The 17906-nt window shown below is 40.6% G+C and overlaps 1 protein-coding gene across 4 annotated transcripts in view; it reads left to right on the top strand.

Moving 5' to 3' along the window:
• Positions 1 to 2815: 2815 nt before the first annotated feature.
• The window catches only part of FANCI (FA complementation group I), a 63913-nt gene continuing 48822 nt past the window's right edge, over positions 2816 to 17906 (top strand). For 2 of the 4 annotated variants that reach the window (XM_006058197.3, XM_006058196.3), the window contains exons 1-5: positions 2816 to 2973; positions 6115 to 6216; positions 12091 to 12163; positions 17125 to 17255; positions 17680 to 17836. In XM_006058197.3, coding sequence (XP_006058259.3) covers positions 6133 to 6216; positions 12091 to 12163; positions 17125 to 17255; positions 17680 to 17836 — 445 coding nt within the window. In that variant the 5' untranslated portion in view covers positions 2816 to 2973; positions 6115 to 6132. Of the gene's footprint in view, positions 2974 to 3020; positions 3045 to 6114; positions 6217 to 12090; positions 12164 to 17124; positions 17256 to 17679; positions 17837 to 17906 lie in introns of those variants that run through there. The other 2 variants (XM_025271845.2, XM_006058198.3) reach the window with 2 other exon arrangements.

Below are 17906 nucleotides of genomic sequence, written 5' to 3'. Positions count from 1 at the left end.
CCAGGCAAGAACACTGGAGTGGGTTGCCATTTCCTTCTCCAAGTTTTTCTCTGGAGCCCTGCAAATATCAGCAGCTATAATATTATTACCCAAACATGAACCAGGTCTGAAAAACATGTGGTTCCAACATTGCAAACCTGTTTTTAACTGGCTGTATTTTCTAGAATCAGTGTATGCCTAGCTGCCCAGTGTATGGAGTATAGGCGGTTGAAGCAGATGGGTAAGGTTTGTTGCTTAGTAAGGAAGTTTGCACCAGGATGGAAAACACTGTCATGAGTCTAAGTCTGTTCTCATCCTTTGCATACATAACACCCATGAGCACTAATAGGAATTACAGATGATACATTCATGCAAAAAGGGGAGGCAAGCCCCTCTAGTTGTCAATGCCAGTAGGTAAATACTTACACGGGCAATGCAGCAAGTGCACCTGGGAATGCAAAAATGGAAGCTGAAAACAAGCCTGTTTGAGCTACCCAGACACACAAATTCATGGTTGCTGGCCCTTCCCCAGAAGCATTCTGGAAGGGTGGTTTTGTGAGGAGAACACGAGGTAAATTCTCTTCCTTGGAAAGCTAAAGGAGTCCCCTCAGGAATAATTTTCCAACTCAGCTGCTGTGCTTTAGCCACATGTGTTTGTGTCTTTAGTTGCTCAGTTGTGTCTCTTTGCAATTCCAGACTGTAGCCTGACAGGTTCCTCTTTTCATGGGATTCTCCAGGCAAGAATACTGGCATGGGTTGCCATTCCCTTCTCCAGGGGATCTTCCCGATCCAGGAATCAAACCCAGGTCCCCTGCATTGTAGGTGAGTTCTTAACTGTTTGAGCCACCAGGGAAGCCCACTTTAGCCATACATCACAGCTCAACACTGGGCCAGGGATATGGTAGAAATAATAAAGTGCTTATGAAGGGCCGTGAGCAAGTAGTAGACAGCTGAGAGGCATCGTTCTCTTCCAGGAGCTATGTTTCTTCCAGAACTGGCCAAGTAGATTGATTCCACCCCTGGGGACTGGGATTCAGTCTCCAGACTGAATACTCCCTGATCTTAGCATTCCTTCCAATGCCATCCCATGGTCTCACACTTGGCAAGTCCAAGTCTAAAAGCCACACTATCACCCTCAAACTTGCATCCTTCCCTGTGTGTCAGTTCATTGGCAGATTCACCCACTTCCACCCCTGTCACTCAAGCCTGAATATTCCTCAACCCCTCCCATCTTTTCCCAAGCCTGGGCCACCACCACCTTTGTTCAGGACAATTTAGAGCCTCCTAAGGGGATTCTCAGAGAAGGTGATGGCACCCCACTCCAATACTCTTGCCTGGAGAATCCCATGGATGGAGGAGCCTGGTAGGGTACAGTCCATGGGGCCGCTGGGAGTTGGACATGACTGAGCGACTTCACTTTCACTTTTCACTTCCATGCATTGGAGAAGGAAATGGCAACCCGCTCCAGTGTTCTTGCCTGGAGAATCCCAGGGACGGGGGAGCCTGATGGGGTGCCGTCTATGGGGTTGCACAGAGTCGGACATGACTGAAGCGACTTAGCAGCAGCAGCAGGGGATCCTGACTTCAGTCTTGAGCTGTTCCTCACTTGCTCCTAATGTGAAAAAGACTGCTTTTCCACCTCCATCCAAAGCACCTGCATCTCCTGAGCCAGCCGGGGGCTTGATTGCTTGTTGCCATCAGACCCTTTGCACAAGCTGCCACTTCAACCTAACACAGGCTCTCAAACCTCCCCTCCATTGCTCTTTGTTCTACTGTCAGTTGTTTGTTTTACAAATATTTACTGCTTTGCCAGTGGTGGTGGCTTAGTTGCAAGTCTTGTCTGACTCTTGCGACTTCATAGACTGTAGCTTAGGCTTTGTGCTAAATGCTGAGGTTTTGCATGCAATAACCCCTCTAGCCACATGGACTTACATCTTAGGGCTGTCAACTGAGAAAAAAATACACAACCTAAAAGTGAGTTAAGTTTTATCCAGGGACCTTACACAGAATGATAACCCAGGAAACAGCTTAGCCCTTAAGGGAGGATATATATGAGTTTTTTTGCAGTGGGTGGATGGGTGGGAAATCCATCCATCAATTGAACATCAAAAGATAACTGATCATACACAAAAACCCAGCCATTTCAAGATAATGATTTAAATGCTCTTCTATGTGTAGGAAGATGCAAGAATCTTGTTCGGTGGCTAAATAGCGACCAACTCTTTGCGACCCCATGAACTGCAGTACATCAGGCTTCCCTGTCTTTCAATATCTTCTGGAGTTTGCTCAAACTCATGTCCATTGAGTCAGAGATGTCATCCAACCATCTCATCCTCTGTTACCCACTTCTCTTGCCCTCAATCTTTCCCAGCATCATGGTCTTTTCCAATGAATCGGTTCTTTGCAACAGGTGGCCAAAGTATTGGAGCTTCAGCGTCAGTCCTTCCAATGAATGCAGGAATCTAGGTTCATTTAAATTATTCCTTAGATTTGCATTTTCACTATCTAAGGATCTGTACATTCAAAACACAGAACGTTTCCTGTTTTCCCTTCAGGCACACTGAGACCAGAGACTGCAGTGGCTACAGACTTGATTCCAGCAGAACAGGAATTGCACGCAACGTTTATTTTTCCTTTACAGGGGCAACTGGCACCTCTTCTGGCACAAGGAGTAGGACGCCTTCCTCTGCCTTCCAGGCATTTCCCATGCAACAAGCCATTACTTGATTCATTGCCTCTCTCAGAGTGGGAACGTCCGAGGATTCCACAGCTCGCCCCCCCCCCCCCGGTTGTCTTAATGGTACGCTCCAAACACGAGCTCCCGGGTACCGGAAATAAGCCGCGGGGGGCGGGACCCGTTGCTCAGGGTAACGGAAGGACGGAAACCGCAGGTTGAGCGGGTTTTTTTGGAATTCAGTGGCTGCATTGAAGTGGAAGTGACCGGCTAGAGGAGCTTCGCGCGTCGCAGGGGAGGAGGGACTCAGCTCCCGGGAGGTAACGGGTCTGGGAGGACAGGACGGCGCCCCTTCCGAATGGCGTTCTGGCGTTTTCCTTGGCCCTAAAGGGTCTGTGCCCTGGCGTCTCCCGTTGCGGCCTTTAGGGTTTCCCGCTCCTCGGGCGGCCTACACCCTTGGCCCTCTCGTTAAATTCCTCCTCTCCTTTAGCGTTTAGCTCCTACGTCTGAGACATTTCTCTAAACCCCTTTCGCCTTTTTAGCTTGGTCACAGCGACCATCCCCAGCTGCCTTGTTTTGTAGTTTCTCCGTGTTTACTTCTCGCTCTCCGAGAAGCCCGGGTGCTAAACCCGCGGCGTCTCCCTTCCATGGTGCCTCACTAACCTCAGGGCCTTTGGACAAGGAGTCTGCTATCCGCATAGGGACTTAACAGCCACCTATCTGTGTGCTACTCAATTCTGGTTTTAGGACTAATTTAGCAAATGTACCTGCTGAAATAGAAGGAGTTCAGCATCTTCCATTTAGGGCTGGACGTCTCTTTGGTTGATATCCCTTTTCTGAATCCTCTACCACTCAGCCCCTAATAGAGGGGCCAATCGTAGGTAAGAGTCCCCAGTAGTAGGTAAAAGCATGGGTTTTGGGGTCTGGAGTTGGACAGATTTAGGTTTCAGTTCTACTTCTGCAACTTACTAGCCTTCTAACCTTTGGGGGACGTTCCTTAATTTCTCTGAATCCCAAATGATCTTCATCTGAATTGGGAGTAATAGCACCAACCTCAGAGGTCTGGTGTGAGGATCAATGTCATTTTCCCCACAAATATTTATTGGGCACCTATTACGAGCTTACTGTGCTAAGTCTTGGAGATTCAGTGATAAACCAAGCCAGAGGTGGCCCCCTGCCCTCTTGGAGTTTGTAATGGAGTGGGAGATGTAGTTCTTAATCTAATAATAAGTGTAATGTTAAAAGTGTGGTGATGGTGAGAGATTACAGTTGCCTTGTAAGAATGTAATAGGGGAGTGTTTAGACGGAGCTTGTAAAGGAGTGTGGGACTGAGCTGAGACCTGAAGGATTTTTAGGAATTAACAATAAAAAGATTGGTGGGCAGGGGATGAAAGAAGGGGTCTTTATTTTTATATAAGTTCCAGACAGAAAATCATGTGGAATTGACTGTGGCAGGAGGAACTTGGGGGTTTGAAGGACTGAGCAGTTCAGTGTAGCTGGAATATAGAGTGATGAAAAGGAATTAACATGGACCAGCCATGAAATTAAAAGACACTTAGTCCTTGGAAGGAAAGTTATGTCCAACCTAGATAGCATATTCAAAAGCAGAGACATTACTTTGCCAACAAAGGTCTTTTCCTGTGGTCGTGTATGGATGTGAGAGTTGGACTGTGAAGAAGGCTGAGCGCCAAAGAAGTGATGCTTTTGAACTGTGGTGTTGGAGAAGACTCTTAAGAGTCCCTTGGACTGCGAGGAGATGCAACCAGTCCATTCTGAAGGAGATCAGCCCTGGGATTTCTTTGGAAGGAATGATGCTAAAGAGGAAACTCCAGTACTTTGGCCACCTCATGCGAAGAGTTGACTCATTGGAAAAGACTCTGATGCTGGGAGGGATTGGGGGCAAGAGGAGAAGGGGACGACAGAGGATGAGATGGCTGGATGGCATCACTGACTCGATGGACGTGAGTCTGAGTGAACTCTGGGAGTTGGTGATGGACAGGGAGGCCTGGCATGCTGCGACTCATGGGGTCGCAAAGAGTTGGACATGACTGAGCGACTGAACTGAACTGAGACCTTTATATCCTGACGTCAGGATTTTGGACTAATAATGGAAAGCCACTGAATAGTTTTTAAGATGAGGATGAATCACAGATCTGGTTTGTGTTTCAAAGACATTTTAGCTGCTGGGTGGGGAATGAGTTAGGAAGCTGTGTAGTAGTTTAGGTGAGAGATGATGGTGACTTTGGAATACTGTGGCAGTAGTGAATCTCAGAAGTAGACTTGAGAGATGTTTGGGGACACAGGACTTGGTAGTGGATGTGAAGGATGAAGATGAAGTGGTTAAGAATGTTGCCCAGGTTTCTTGTTTCAGCAGCTGGGTGGATGATGGTACAATTTAGGGAGATTGAAAACAACAGAAAATAAGGAGGAGGTTTTCTTTCCACCAGTCTGCATTGCCCTCTTCTCATAATACTCCCATAGCTACTCACTAAATCCTATCTACCTAATGTGCTTCCATTTCACCCTTTCCTTTGCACTCTCCAGAGTCAGCCCCAACACCAGCGTTTGTCACTACCACTAAAATAGCTCCCAGTAGACTCTTAGCCTCTGCTCTTCTTCCTTATTCCCTCCCTACTGTAATCTGTGCATTGATGATATATTTCGTTTCCTCCAGCACTGTTTCAGTCTTGTCAGATTCTCTTTTACTCCAGAACTTTTTGTCACTATTACTTACAGAATAAGGTCTAACTTCCTTAATTCGACATTTGAGATCTTGCACAGCTTAGCCCCTCCCTTTTACTAGCCTTCTTCTCTCTGCTCCCCTAGTTGAACTCTCTACCTCAGGCTACATACTCATTTTCCTCGAATAAGTTTTTCAGATTCTCTTATGAATGCCTTTGTTGACAGTACTTTCCTTCCCAATAATGTACACCATGTGGTTCTGGTGACTATCTACATTTAATCTTTAAATTCCAGTTCAAGGTTTCCTTTGCTGGGAAGCCTGCTTGATGTTTGAGCACACATTTATTTCTTAGCCTTGTTAACTTCTCATTTATTTTTATACCATTTAATTGGTATAAATGCATTTATAGTGCTATCGCTTTATTCATTTATTGTGTATGTATAGATAATAGTATATATTTGCAATACTGTTAAATGACAGCTTTGTTCTAGGTAGCATAATGGGTAGATACTTAAAAAAAAAGAAAATGTGAACAATTGAATTATGAGATGACTTGATTAGACTACAGCTTTCTAATAAGGAAATTCCAGGGGATTCTCCAGATTCTTTGGTTTGGTTAAGAATCACCTACTCCTACAGTTGGTAGTCCTTAGCCTGTTGAGTACTCATTGTGTACATAACATATTTGAAATACTCAGTTAACAAGTAGAGAAGGGAAAAAATCAAACTTGTTTACTTTTGGTAGTTTTATCCAGCTCTTGACATTTTTCCTTTTCAGTTCCTTGCTTGTGCAACAATGGACCAGAAAATTTTATCTCTAGCAGCAGAAAAAACAGCAGATGGCCTACAGGAATTTCTTCAAATCCTGAAAGATGATGATGTGAGTATTGGGAAGCAAGTTCTGCCAAAAGCAGATGCCAGGCATGATGACAGATGTAAGGGACATGTTAGAATTAATTCTGCCACTTCATCTATCCCCCACTCTCCTTAGGAGACAAGGGTTTATTTGATAACAACTCATAGATGTAACGGAGAAGGCAATGGCACCCCATTCCAGTACTTTTGCCTGGAAAATCCCATGGACGGAGGAGCTTGGTGGGCTGCAGTCCATGGGGTCGCTAGAGTTGGACACAACTGAGCGACTTCACTTTTCACTTTCATGCATTGGAGAAGGAAATGGCAACCCACTCCAGTGTTCTTGCCTGGAGAATCCCAGGGACAGGGAAGCCTGGTGGGCTGCCGTCTCTGGGGTTGCACAGAGTCGGACACGACTCAAGTGACTTAGGAGCAGCAGCAGCAGCATAGATGTAAAGAAATGGAGGAGAGGAAGAGATATGGACTACTTAAGGGCATTTGAAGAAGGCAATGGCACCCCACTCCAGTACTCTTGCCTGGAAAATTCCATGGATGGAGGAGCCTGGTGGGCTGCAGTCCATGGGGTCGCTAAGAGTCTGACACGACTGAGCGACTTCACTTTCACTTTTCACTTTCCTGCATTGGAGAAGGAAATGGCAACCCACTCGATTATTCTTGCCTGGAGAATCCCAGGGACGGCAGAGCCTGGTGGGCTGCTGTCTATGGGGTCGCACAGAGTCGGACACGACTGAAGTGGCTTAGCAGTAAGGGCATTTGTGTATATTTATACAACTATAATTTCTTGGGAACATACAGTTTAATGAAATCAACCCAATTTGAGATGGAGTGCTTAAACAGATCAATTTTCATAAAAGAAAAAAAGTAAGCAGTTATACTTCAACAAAAATACCAGGCCCAGATAGTTTTGCAGGAGGCTTCTACCAAACCTTTAGAGATCAGAGGTAAGAGCTAGATAGTCCCAGTGCTACACAAGTTGTTTTAGAGCATATATATTACATAATGTATGTACATACATAAGGAGAGCTTCCAAGTGCTTTTTATAAAATATAACATTGATGCCCTAAACCTGATAAAGACAGCTTGAAGGGGCTTCCATTGGTTAAATGTGAACATCAAAATAATCAAGTTCAGTTATGAATTATAAACCACTGAAATATAAAGAAATCTGTGAGTCCATATTGATAAAAAAAATAAATAAATGGTGAGAAAGGTTCTTGCTTACCATAAAGTTAGAAAATCATCATTTGGCAACAGTCATGATCAAGATTGGATCAGGCAGAAGCAGCAGTGGATGCTAAATCCAGGGAGAAGTTTTTTGAACTTTTTATTTTGAATTGATTTTAGACTTACAGAAAAGTTGTAAAAATAGTAGAGTTTCCATATAGTTCTCTCCCCCGTGTTAACATCTTACATAATAATTTCAGTAAAATTTTACAAACCAGGAAGTTAATATTTGTACAATACCTTTAGTGAGACTAAAGAGTATTTGAACCCTACCTGGTAGTTTTTTCACTGATACCCGTTTTTTTTTAATGTTCCAGAATCCCACTCAGGATCCTACACTGCACTTAATTATTGTTATTTTCCCCTGATTTTCTGCAATCAGCAACTGCTCCTCAGTCTTTCTCTGTCTTTTGAGAACACTGAAGAGTTTTGATCCATTATTTTGCTGAATGTCTGATGTGTCTCATGATTGGACTCAGGACATGCATTCTTAGCAAAAAGACCACAGAAATGGCTCCATGCCTTTTCACTGTGTGTTATATCATTGGGCTTGTGATGTGCCATACCTGGTGATGCTGAATTTGAGAACCTGATATTAGAGGTTGCTGCTGGGTTTTTTCATTATCCAAGAGAAAGTGAGATGAGGAACATGATACTTGCATGGTCTTAAAGTTACTTCCACAAACTGCATACTGGTTGCAAAGGGAGGGGAAAAAATAATTATAAAGTGGGAAAATCAGGCAACACATTTGACTGGGTGATCAGACTCATACTGTCAGTGAAGGACAGATGGTATCACATGCCTCCAGGTGTAATACTCCAAGAAGGACACAGTATCACTTGTATTCTGGCCAAGAATGCATAAACTCAGTCTACTCATGAGGAAGCATCAGACAACAGAAAATGAGGAATGTCCTGTCTTATAAAAATCTATTTTGACGGTGCCATTAACTTGGTAGTTCCAGTCTGTCCACTAAAAGAAAAAATGTTAAGCCTTCCAACATAGCAAGGATACTTAATCTTACTTGGGGCTTTTCTGGTGGCTCAGATGGTAAAGAATCTGCCTGCAATGCAGGAGACCTGGGTTCAGTCTCTGGGTGGGGAAGATCCCCTGGAGATGGGAATGGCTAACCCACTCTAGTATTCTTGTCTAAGGGAATCCCGTGGACAGAAGAGCCTGGCGGGCTACAGTCCATGGGGTCACAGAGTCGGACATGACTGAGTGACTAACACACACTTGGTTTACTTTTGCATTTTAAAATGCAGTAAAAAGGTAACTGAATAAGGTCAAAAACTAAGACTGCAGATCATGTAACTAGAGGGAGGAGGACGAAACAGGAGTAGAGGACAGGAGGAGTGGGAGAGAGCCAACATTTGTTTGGAACCTGCTGTGCACTAGACCTGCACAGGGTCCTCTCTGCCTGTCATCTAATGTAACCCTTCTAGCAGTGCTTTGAGGCAGGGACTAGACACGCATAACAGGTTAGATAACTTGAGGTTGTAAAGCTAATATATGGCAAAGTGAGGGTTCATATCTGGGTCTTCTGATTCTGGGGCCAGTTTTTTTCCCATATGCCATGTTGCCTTCTCTTAAAACTGAATTTTTTCAAGAAGAGTCAGGGTTTCTCAGCCTTGGCACTGTGTATATTTTAGAGTGGGTAATTCTTTATTGAGGGAGGTTGTCCTAAGCATTGTAGGATGTTTAATAGCATCCCTGGCCTACACCCATTAGGTGACAGCACCCTTCCAGTTATAACAACTAAAAATGTCTCCAGACATTGCCCTGTATACCCTGCCTGTGGTGGAGGTTAGGGGGTAACCCCTGGTTGGGAACCTCTCCTCTAATAAGGGTTATGTCAAGGGCTATTGGAGGTTCCAGGCGGAGCAGGCAGCTACTTCCTTATTAAGTATTTAAGAAGGGAGAGATAAACTCCAGTCAGAAAGACCAGGCACATGTAGAAGAGATCAAATTCAGTGTTTTATTGGCTTCTATGGTAGTCCTTTGTCTGGATATTATCAACCTCATCTTCTCAGTTTTTTCTGGCTGCTGCTGCTTAATCACTGAATGTTTGTGCTTTTTTTATCTTTACATTTTCTCCCTGGATGATCTTACATGTTCCCATTGACCTCTTTCCTCTCTGAGCTCTACTTTGGCATATCCAGTTATGAACTTGACATCTCCACTTGGATACCTTAGGAATAGTAGTTCTGAGCCCCACATCAGATCTGCTAAATCAGAAACTGCAAGTGAGGGTCTCTGTTTTAACAAGCCCTCTGGAAGATGTAGATGCTTGCTTAATCGCAAATTTTCACCATGTCAGTAAATGGTGTCACCATCTACCCAGTTAGTTGCTTAAGCCAGAAATTTGAGTTCTTCTTGATTTATCTTTTTCCTTTATCACCACAGCCATTTCACTTCTAAACCATGAGGAAATCTGTCTTTGTCTTAGTCCATTCAGGCTGCTATAACAAAATACAGTAGACTGGGTGACTTATAACAACAATTATTTCTCATAGTTCTGGAGACCAAACGTCCTGGATGATGGTTCCAGTATGGTCAAGTGAGCACTCTCTTCTGGATTTCAGGCTTCACATTGTACCTTCATATGATAGAAAGAGCCTGAGAGCTCTGTGGGATCTCTAATAAGAGCTCTAATCCCGTTTGTGGGAGTTCCGTCCTTATACCTATTCACCTGGCAAAGTCTCCACCTCCAAATACCATTACAATGGGTCTGAAGAGTCCAACACAGGAATTTTGGGGGACATAAACATTCAGACCCCAGTAAAGTCCTCCTGATCAAGCTCTCAAATATATCTTCAGTGTACTGATTTTCAAATTAAGATGGGGTTATATCCCAATAAACCCATTTTAAGTTGAAAATATTATACATTGAAAAATATCGTAAATCGGAAATGCATTTAATACACCTACCAAACATCGTAGCCTAACCTTACCTTAAATGTGCCAAGAATACTTATATTAGTCTTCAGTTGGGTAAAATCATCGAACAGCCTGTTTTTTAATAAAGTCTTGAATATCTCATGTAATTTATTGAATACTGTTCTGAAAGTGAAATACTGAATGGTTGCATGGGTGCAGAATGGTTGTAAATGTATTGGTTGTTTATCCTTGTGATCCCAAAGCTGATCACTAGCCCAGGAAAGGGCAAAATTTTGAAATATAATATCTACTGAAAGTGTATCACTTTTGCACCACTGTAAAGTTTAAAATCAAAGTTGATCCAATGTTTTAAGTTGGGGACCACCTGTACTTCATCTTACAAAGTACTTCAAACTTCAGTAGCTGTTTTTACAGTTCTGAGGACTAGAAGTCCAGGATCACAGTGTTGAGTGTTGTTGGTTCCTATTAGGGCTGTGACTATCCATTTCACGCCTCTTGCTTAGCTTCTGGTCGATTGCTGACAATCTTTGAGATTCCTGGCCTTGCATCACCCACCTGTGGTCTCTGCCTTCATCTTCACATAGCGTTCTTGCTTTGTATGTGTTTCTGTCCCAAGTTTCTCATTCTTCTAAGGACATTAGTCATATTGGATTAGGGCCTACCCATGTGACCTCACCTTAACTAATTACACCTAAATGTACACCTCACCTTAACTAATTACACCTAAATGACCCTGTTTCCAAATAAAATCACATTCTGAGGTGCTGGGGATTAGAACTTAAACATGAATTTTGCAGGGGAACACAGTTCAGCTCATGTCTTCTCTGATGACGTCAGTGTAGGCCATTATCTCTCTGTTGATCACTGTAGCAATCTCCTAGCGTATTTCTAGTTCATTCTTAAACCCTTCCATAGTGTATTTTCTGCCATAGGAGGAAGACTGATTTATTTTTTAAACATCTGTCATGTCCCTCTCCTCTTTTCTCTTTAGTTACTTCTATTGCATTTTGACAAAAATCTGAACTTCCTACCATGGCCTACAAGATTCTTATCATCTGGTTCATCTTGTGCCACTCTTCCTTACTACTTTTCATCCAAATTGGTCTTTAAAATTTTTTTTCAGGCCATCCAACTTGCCAAATTCCTTGCTCCTTCAGGACCTTTGCGTGTAACAATGCCTTCATCTGAAGTGTCTTCCTTTTCCCCCTTTGCATAACCAGCTTTTTCTCATCCTCCAATTCTCTATATGGAAATGTCCTCCACCTCAGAGAAGCTTTCTCCCTGACTACTCTAGCGGAAGTTGCCTCCCTTTCCTCAATTACTATCTGTTTCAGTCTTTTCAACCATTTCTTTTTCTGATTTTTTTCCTGTTATCCTTTTTGCTTCTGTCCTACTGTAAACTGAGTCAGACTATGTCTGTCTTGTTCATTCTTGTATACCTAATGCTGAGGAAGAGGAACATATTCAGAGTATTTGTTGAATGAATGTATATCCCCAAGAACATAGCTCAATACCTAGTGCTGATTAAATACTTAATGTTTGTAGAATGAATGTATGAATAAATTTCATCTTGACCACCCAGTATCATCTTATGATCCACCCTCTATAATGTGAACACATATCTTATTTTTGATGCCTGGAGTTTCTGAAAGATATGATTCTGACAGATGAGCGTTTTTCATATTGGGAGTTGAGGTCATTCAAATAGGGAAATTGTTGCCAGACTTGTACCTTTTCCTTCGTTCTTTGTAGCTGACTGACCTCCTTCAGAATCAGGCAGTGAGAGGAAAAACTGCTGGAGCACTGCTGAAAGCCATCTTCAAAGGTAATAATAATGCCACTTCTCTCTCTGGGTTCACTGGTATGTTTGTTTACTTTTGGCTCCTATGGCTACTCTTCATATTGCTTGAAGCCCCACTGAAACTTTTCTGTTTTGGGGATTTTACAGAATCAGTACCACTATCTTGTGGACTTAAATCTATCTGAGATTGTATTGCTAGTTTTGGAACCTGTAAAGGTTGTACTTCATAAAATACGGTTTGGTTTACTTGTGCTTTTAAGCTTGTGGAGAACGGCAATGTTTAATACTTAATCTGTGTTTAACAAGAGGCTAGGGAGCTCTGAGTTAATGAAATGGAATACCTTAGTTGACTTATTTAGAGATGCTTAATTCCCAGTGGGGAATATTTGTTTCCGTATCTTGAACAAGGGCCAGTTTTATATTGTGGCAGATTGTAACTCACAATCATTTTATAAATTGTAGTAGAATAAAATTCTATAAGCACAAATTAAAAGTGGCTTTAGACTCTTAGGAGGTTATTTTAACTTGGTTTATTTTTCTTACCCCCTCAAGTAATTGGGTCTTGCCTTGCAAGGGTTCAAAAACACGTATTTAAAATTTGGAAACTTTTTAAATGACTGTTCTGTAGAAATATCAGAGACCAGGAAGTAACAGAGAATCAGGAGCTGCTGCCTGTGTATACTAAGTGAAAGTAATAAGAGTAAAACTGGGAACAGATTATCATGGCTCCCACTTGTGTAACTAACCTTATTTTTACCTTATTTAAAATCATAGATTTGGAAATCCGAGTTTCAAAGTAGCATGAATTATCGAATATTTATGGAAACTGCCTCATAACTATTTTAATCCTGTTAAATCAGTGCTGTGAAGGACCAATAGTTAACTAATGATACGTTTTATAAAATTGAGATATAATCCATGTAGTAAAAAATTCACCGTTTTAAAGTATATATTATTTTATTGAGATGTAATTGACATAAAATTCACCCACTTAAAATATCAATTCATCGGCTTTTAATATATTCACCAAGATGCACGCCTGTCAAAATTTTCGAGTATTTTTATTATCCCTGAAAGAAACCTTACATTCCTTAGCTGTCACCTCCTAAATTCCTGATCCACTCCAGCCCTAAGAAACCACTTATCTGCTTTCTGTCTATAGATTTGCCTATTCTGGATATTTCATAAAAGTGGAATCATACTATATGTGTCCTTTTGACTGGCTTCTTTTACTTCCCGTAAGGTTACTAAGATTCGTCCATGTTGTAACTTGTATCAGTATTTCATTTCTTTTATCTGTTGAATAATATTCCATTATCTGAATAGATCATACTTTTCCATTCATGAATGGGTGGACATTTAGGTTATCTACACTTTTTAGCAATTACGAATCCTGCTACAAATTTTTGTGTAAACACATTTTCATTTCTGTTTGGTAAATATTTAAGAGTAGAATTGCTAGGTCATATTGGACACAAGTGAAGGGACTTAGCAGCAGCAGCATCATGGTGACTCTGTGTTTAAGTGTTTGAGGACTGATGAGCTGTTTTCCAAAGCTGCTACATTGTGTTTCCATCAGTATTGAATAAGGATTCCCATTTCCCACATCCTCTGTCAACACTTGTTATTGTCTTTTTCATTCTAGCCACTCTGGTGAGTGTGAAGGGGTATCTAATTGTGGGTTTGATTTGCATTTTGCTGATGACTAATGATATTGAATATCTATTCTTGTGCTTACTGACCATTTGTATGTCTTTGGAGAAATGTGTGTTCAAATTATTTGACCTTTTAAAAATTGGATTGTCTTTTTATTACCGAGTTGTAATATTTAAATGTTCTAGATATAGGTCCCTTATTAGATGTATGAATCACAAAGTTTTTTTCCATTTTAGGTTCTTTTCATTTTTTAATGGTATCTTTTGATGCATGAAGTTTTAAATATTGATGTCTACTTAATTTTTTGTAGCTTGCACTTTTGGTTTTTATCTAAAAGATCATTGCTTAATCCAAAGTTACAAAGATTTATACCTTTTCAAGATTTCTTGAAAAGATTTCTTGTGTTTTCTTTTCAAGATTATAATCTTAGCTTTTACATTTAAAACTTTTATCCATTTTTGAGTTAATTTTTGTATATGATGTGAGGTAGGAGTCCAGCTTCATTTTTCCCCATTTTTTTCTTCTTTTTAAAAAATATTTATTTATCTGGCTGTGCTATGTCTTAGTTGCAGCATGTGGGATCTAGTTCCATAACCAGGGATTGAACCTAGGCCGCCTGCATTGGGAGCACAGAGTCTTAGCCACTGGACCACCATAGTACCTTTATTGAGAATCAATTGCCCATAAATGCGAGGGTTTGTTTCTGGACTCATAGTTGTATTCCCTTGATCTAGATGTGTCTCCTTGTGTCAGCACCACACTGTCTTGACTAGAATAGCTTTGTGGTAAGCTTTAAAATTGCGAAGTGTAAGTCCTCCACTTTTCTTTTTTAGAATTAGTTTGGATATTCTGGGTCCCATGAGTTCTCATATGAATTTTAAGATTAGCTTGTCAATTTCTGCAAAAATGGAAACTGGCTTTTTGGTAGGGATTATGTTGAATCTATCTATGGAAAGTATTGCTATCTTTATATGTCTTCCATTGATAAATATGATACATCTTTCCATTTACTTAGGTTCTTTTTCATTTCTTTCAACAATATTTTGTTCTTTTCAGAGTACAAGTGTTGCACTACTTTTATTAAATTTATTCTGAAGTACTCTTTGAGTGTGATTGTAAACGAGATTCTTTTCTTAATTTAATCTTCTCATTGTTCAGTGCTAGAGTATAGAAACACAGTAGATGAGTGTATTGATCTCATATCTTGCAACCTTCCTGTACTTGCTTATTAGTAGTAGTTTCTTTTTTGTGGAGCCCTTATAAACAAAATTATGTCATCTTCAAATAGCTGTAACTTTACCTCTTGCTCAATCTAGATGCCTTTTATTTTTCTAACCTAGTTACCTCAGTTGGAACCTCCAGTACAGTATTGAATAGAAATGCTGAGAGTGAACATCCTTGGTTTTTTTTCTGATTTCAGGGGGAAATCTTTCAGTTTTTTATTAGTAAGTATGATGTTAAGTTAGTTAAGTCGCTCACTTAGTCGTGTCTGACTCTTTGCGACCCCGTGGACTGTAGCCCACCAGGCTCCTCCGTCCATGGGATTCTCCAGGCAAGAATACTGGAGTGGGTTGCCATTTCCTTCTCCAGGGGATCTTCCCGACCCAGGGATCGAACCCAGGCCTCCCGCATTGCGGGCAGACACTTTAACCTCTGTGGGTTTTTCATGGATGCCTTTTATCAGGTTAAGGAGTTTTCCTTCTATTCCTAGTTTGTTGAGTGTTTTTTTTTTTAATCATGAAACAATACTGAAATTTTCAAATGTATCTGTATCTGCTGAGGTGATCATGTGACTTCTATCCTTTATTCTATTTATGTGGTATATGAAATGTGGTTCATACATTGAACCAGTATTGTGTTACTGGGTTAAATCCAGTTTGGTTAGAGAGTACAGTCTTTGTTTTATGTTGGTGAATTTAGTTTGCTAATATTTTGTTGAGGATTTTTGCATCTGTAGTCACAAGGAATATCATTCATAGTTTTCTTAGAATGTCTTTGTCTGCTACTGCTGCTAAGTCACTTGAGTTGTGTCCGACTCTGTGCGACCCCATAGACGGCAGCCTACCAGGCTCCCCTGTCCCTGGGATTCTCCAGGCAAGAACACTGGAGTGGGTTGCCATTTCCTTCGCCAATGCATGAAAGTGAAAAGTGAAAGTGGCTCAGTTGTGTCCAACTCTTTGTGACCCCATGGACTGCAGCCCACCAGGCTCCTCTGCCCATGGGATTTTCCAGGCAAGAGTACTGGAGTGGGGTGCCATTGCCTTCTCTGGTCTTTGTCTGGTTTAGGTATAAAGGTAATACTGACCTCATAGACTCAGTTTGGAAATGTTACCTTCTCTTCTATTTTTTGGAAGAGTTGCTGTTAATTCTTTAAATGTTTGGTGAATTCACCAGTAAAGCCATTTGGTTCTGGACTTTTCTTTGTAGAAGAGGTTTTATTGCTAATTCAGTCTCTCTTTATAAGTCTGTTCTGGTTTTCTATTTCTTTTTTAGTCAATTTTGATAACTTTGTGTCTTTACAGCAATTTATTCATTTCATATGTTGTTTATTGTATTACTTTATTTTATTTTATTTTTCTGCAAGATTAGTAGTAATGCCACTCTCATTCCTGATTTTAGTAATTTGATTTCTTCTCTCTTTTTTTCTTGGTCAGTCTGAAGATTTTTCAACTTTGTTTATCTTTTCAAAGAAAAAGATTTGGTTTCCTTGATTTTTATTATTCTTCTATTCTTTCATTTATGTCTGATTTTATTTTTATATTTTTTTCACTTGGTTTGAGTTTAGTTTCATCTCTTTATAATTCCTTATGGTAGAAGCTTGGGTTATTGATTTGAGATCTTTTTTAATGTAGGTATTTACAACTGTAGGTTTCGTTTTAAGCTCTACTTTAGCTGTATTCAATAACTTTTGGAATGTGTTTTTTTCTTCCCATTCATCTCAAGGTATTTTTCTCTCTTTTCCTGCTGACTTCACTCAGTGATGATGTTTTGAAGTAAAGTATGTTACTTAATTGGGGTTACTGGATCCCAAAAAGCTTTAAGAAATATTAGAAGGTGTTCCTTCTTCTGCACTATAAAATTATTTTAAAAATTAATGGCATGGATGGAAGTGTACAGAAAAACAAGTATTTCAGTTTTCTGTCTAAATTAAAAGACTTTTTCAAAGCTCCTAAATATTGGCTGTTCTAAGTACCATAGTAAGTATTTTGATAATTCTGTTTCTGTATTCAACTGCAAAGCTGTTTGTTATTCCTGTTTGCCCTTCAACCTTGTAAGACTTTTTCCTTTTTTCTTTCTTTGTTTCTGTGCTACCTGTTTAAAATGATAAGGTTTACCCTATTCTGAGGAAGCTGGAGCTCTTAAGAGACTTAAGATATACAGTTGTTGTATCCAGTTGTTGGAATCAGGGGATTTACAGAAAGAAGTAGCATCTGAAATCACAGGATTGCTAATGCTGGAGGTGAGATGGAAAACAAAACTTCTTTGGTTTTGGTTGGATTTGGAGCGGGGTTGGTTATATGTTGAGGGAGGGAAAATGTAAATGTCTCAAACCCACCATAGTTCCTACTTGTAAGAACTACCGTTCTAAAACAAAATAGCCGATGAATGAGCCATAAACCACCTAGATGTTTATGTTGCATTTCTGGTATCATGGACATGTGTGTCTTTCAAGAGCTGGAGTATTTAAGAACATCAGGGAACTGATGGAAGATCCTGACCTTTTGAAATCCTTTACCAGAGCAGAATGATTCCCTGAATCACTTTTAGAACCCATTTTGGGCTTCAATGCCAGTTCTGTCAACTCAGCAAAAGACTGATTTTTGAAAAGAGGTATCAAACATCTAGATATCTGCTGAATGTTTTTTAATCCCATGAACTTTTAGGTTCACCGTTTTCCGGGACAGTTATTGGTTGAATTAGCCAATGAGTTTGTTAGTGCTATCAATGAAGGCAAGCTAACAAATGGAAAATCTTTGGAGCTGTTGCCCATCATTCTCACTGCCCTTGGTACCAAAAAGGAAAATCTGACTTATGGAAAAGGTAATTTTTCTTCCAATTTTAGTGGCTTTTTCTCTCTTTACTTAATGGGATTTATTCTTCAGTGTATTTT

The sequence above is a fragment of the Bubalus bubalis genome, chromosome 20 (genome assembly GCF_019923935.1).
Source record: "Bubalus bubalis isolate 160015118507 breed Murrah chromosome 20, NDDB_SH_1, whole genome shotgun sequence".
Taxonomy (NCBI): domain Eukaryota; kingdom Metazoa; phylum Chordata; class Mammalia; order Artiodactyla; family Bovidae; genus Bubalus; species Bubalus bubalis.
The sequence above is the reverse complement of the archived record's forward strand: the minus strand, read 5'-3'. Positions and strand labels throughout refer to the sequence as shown.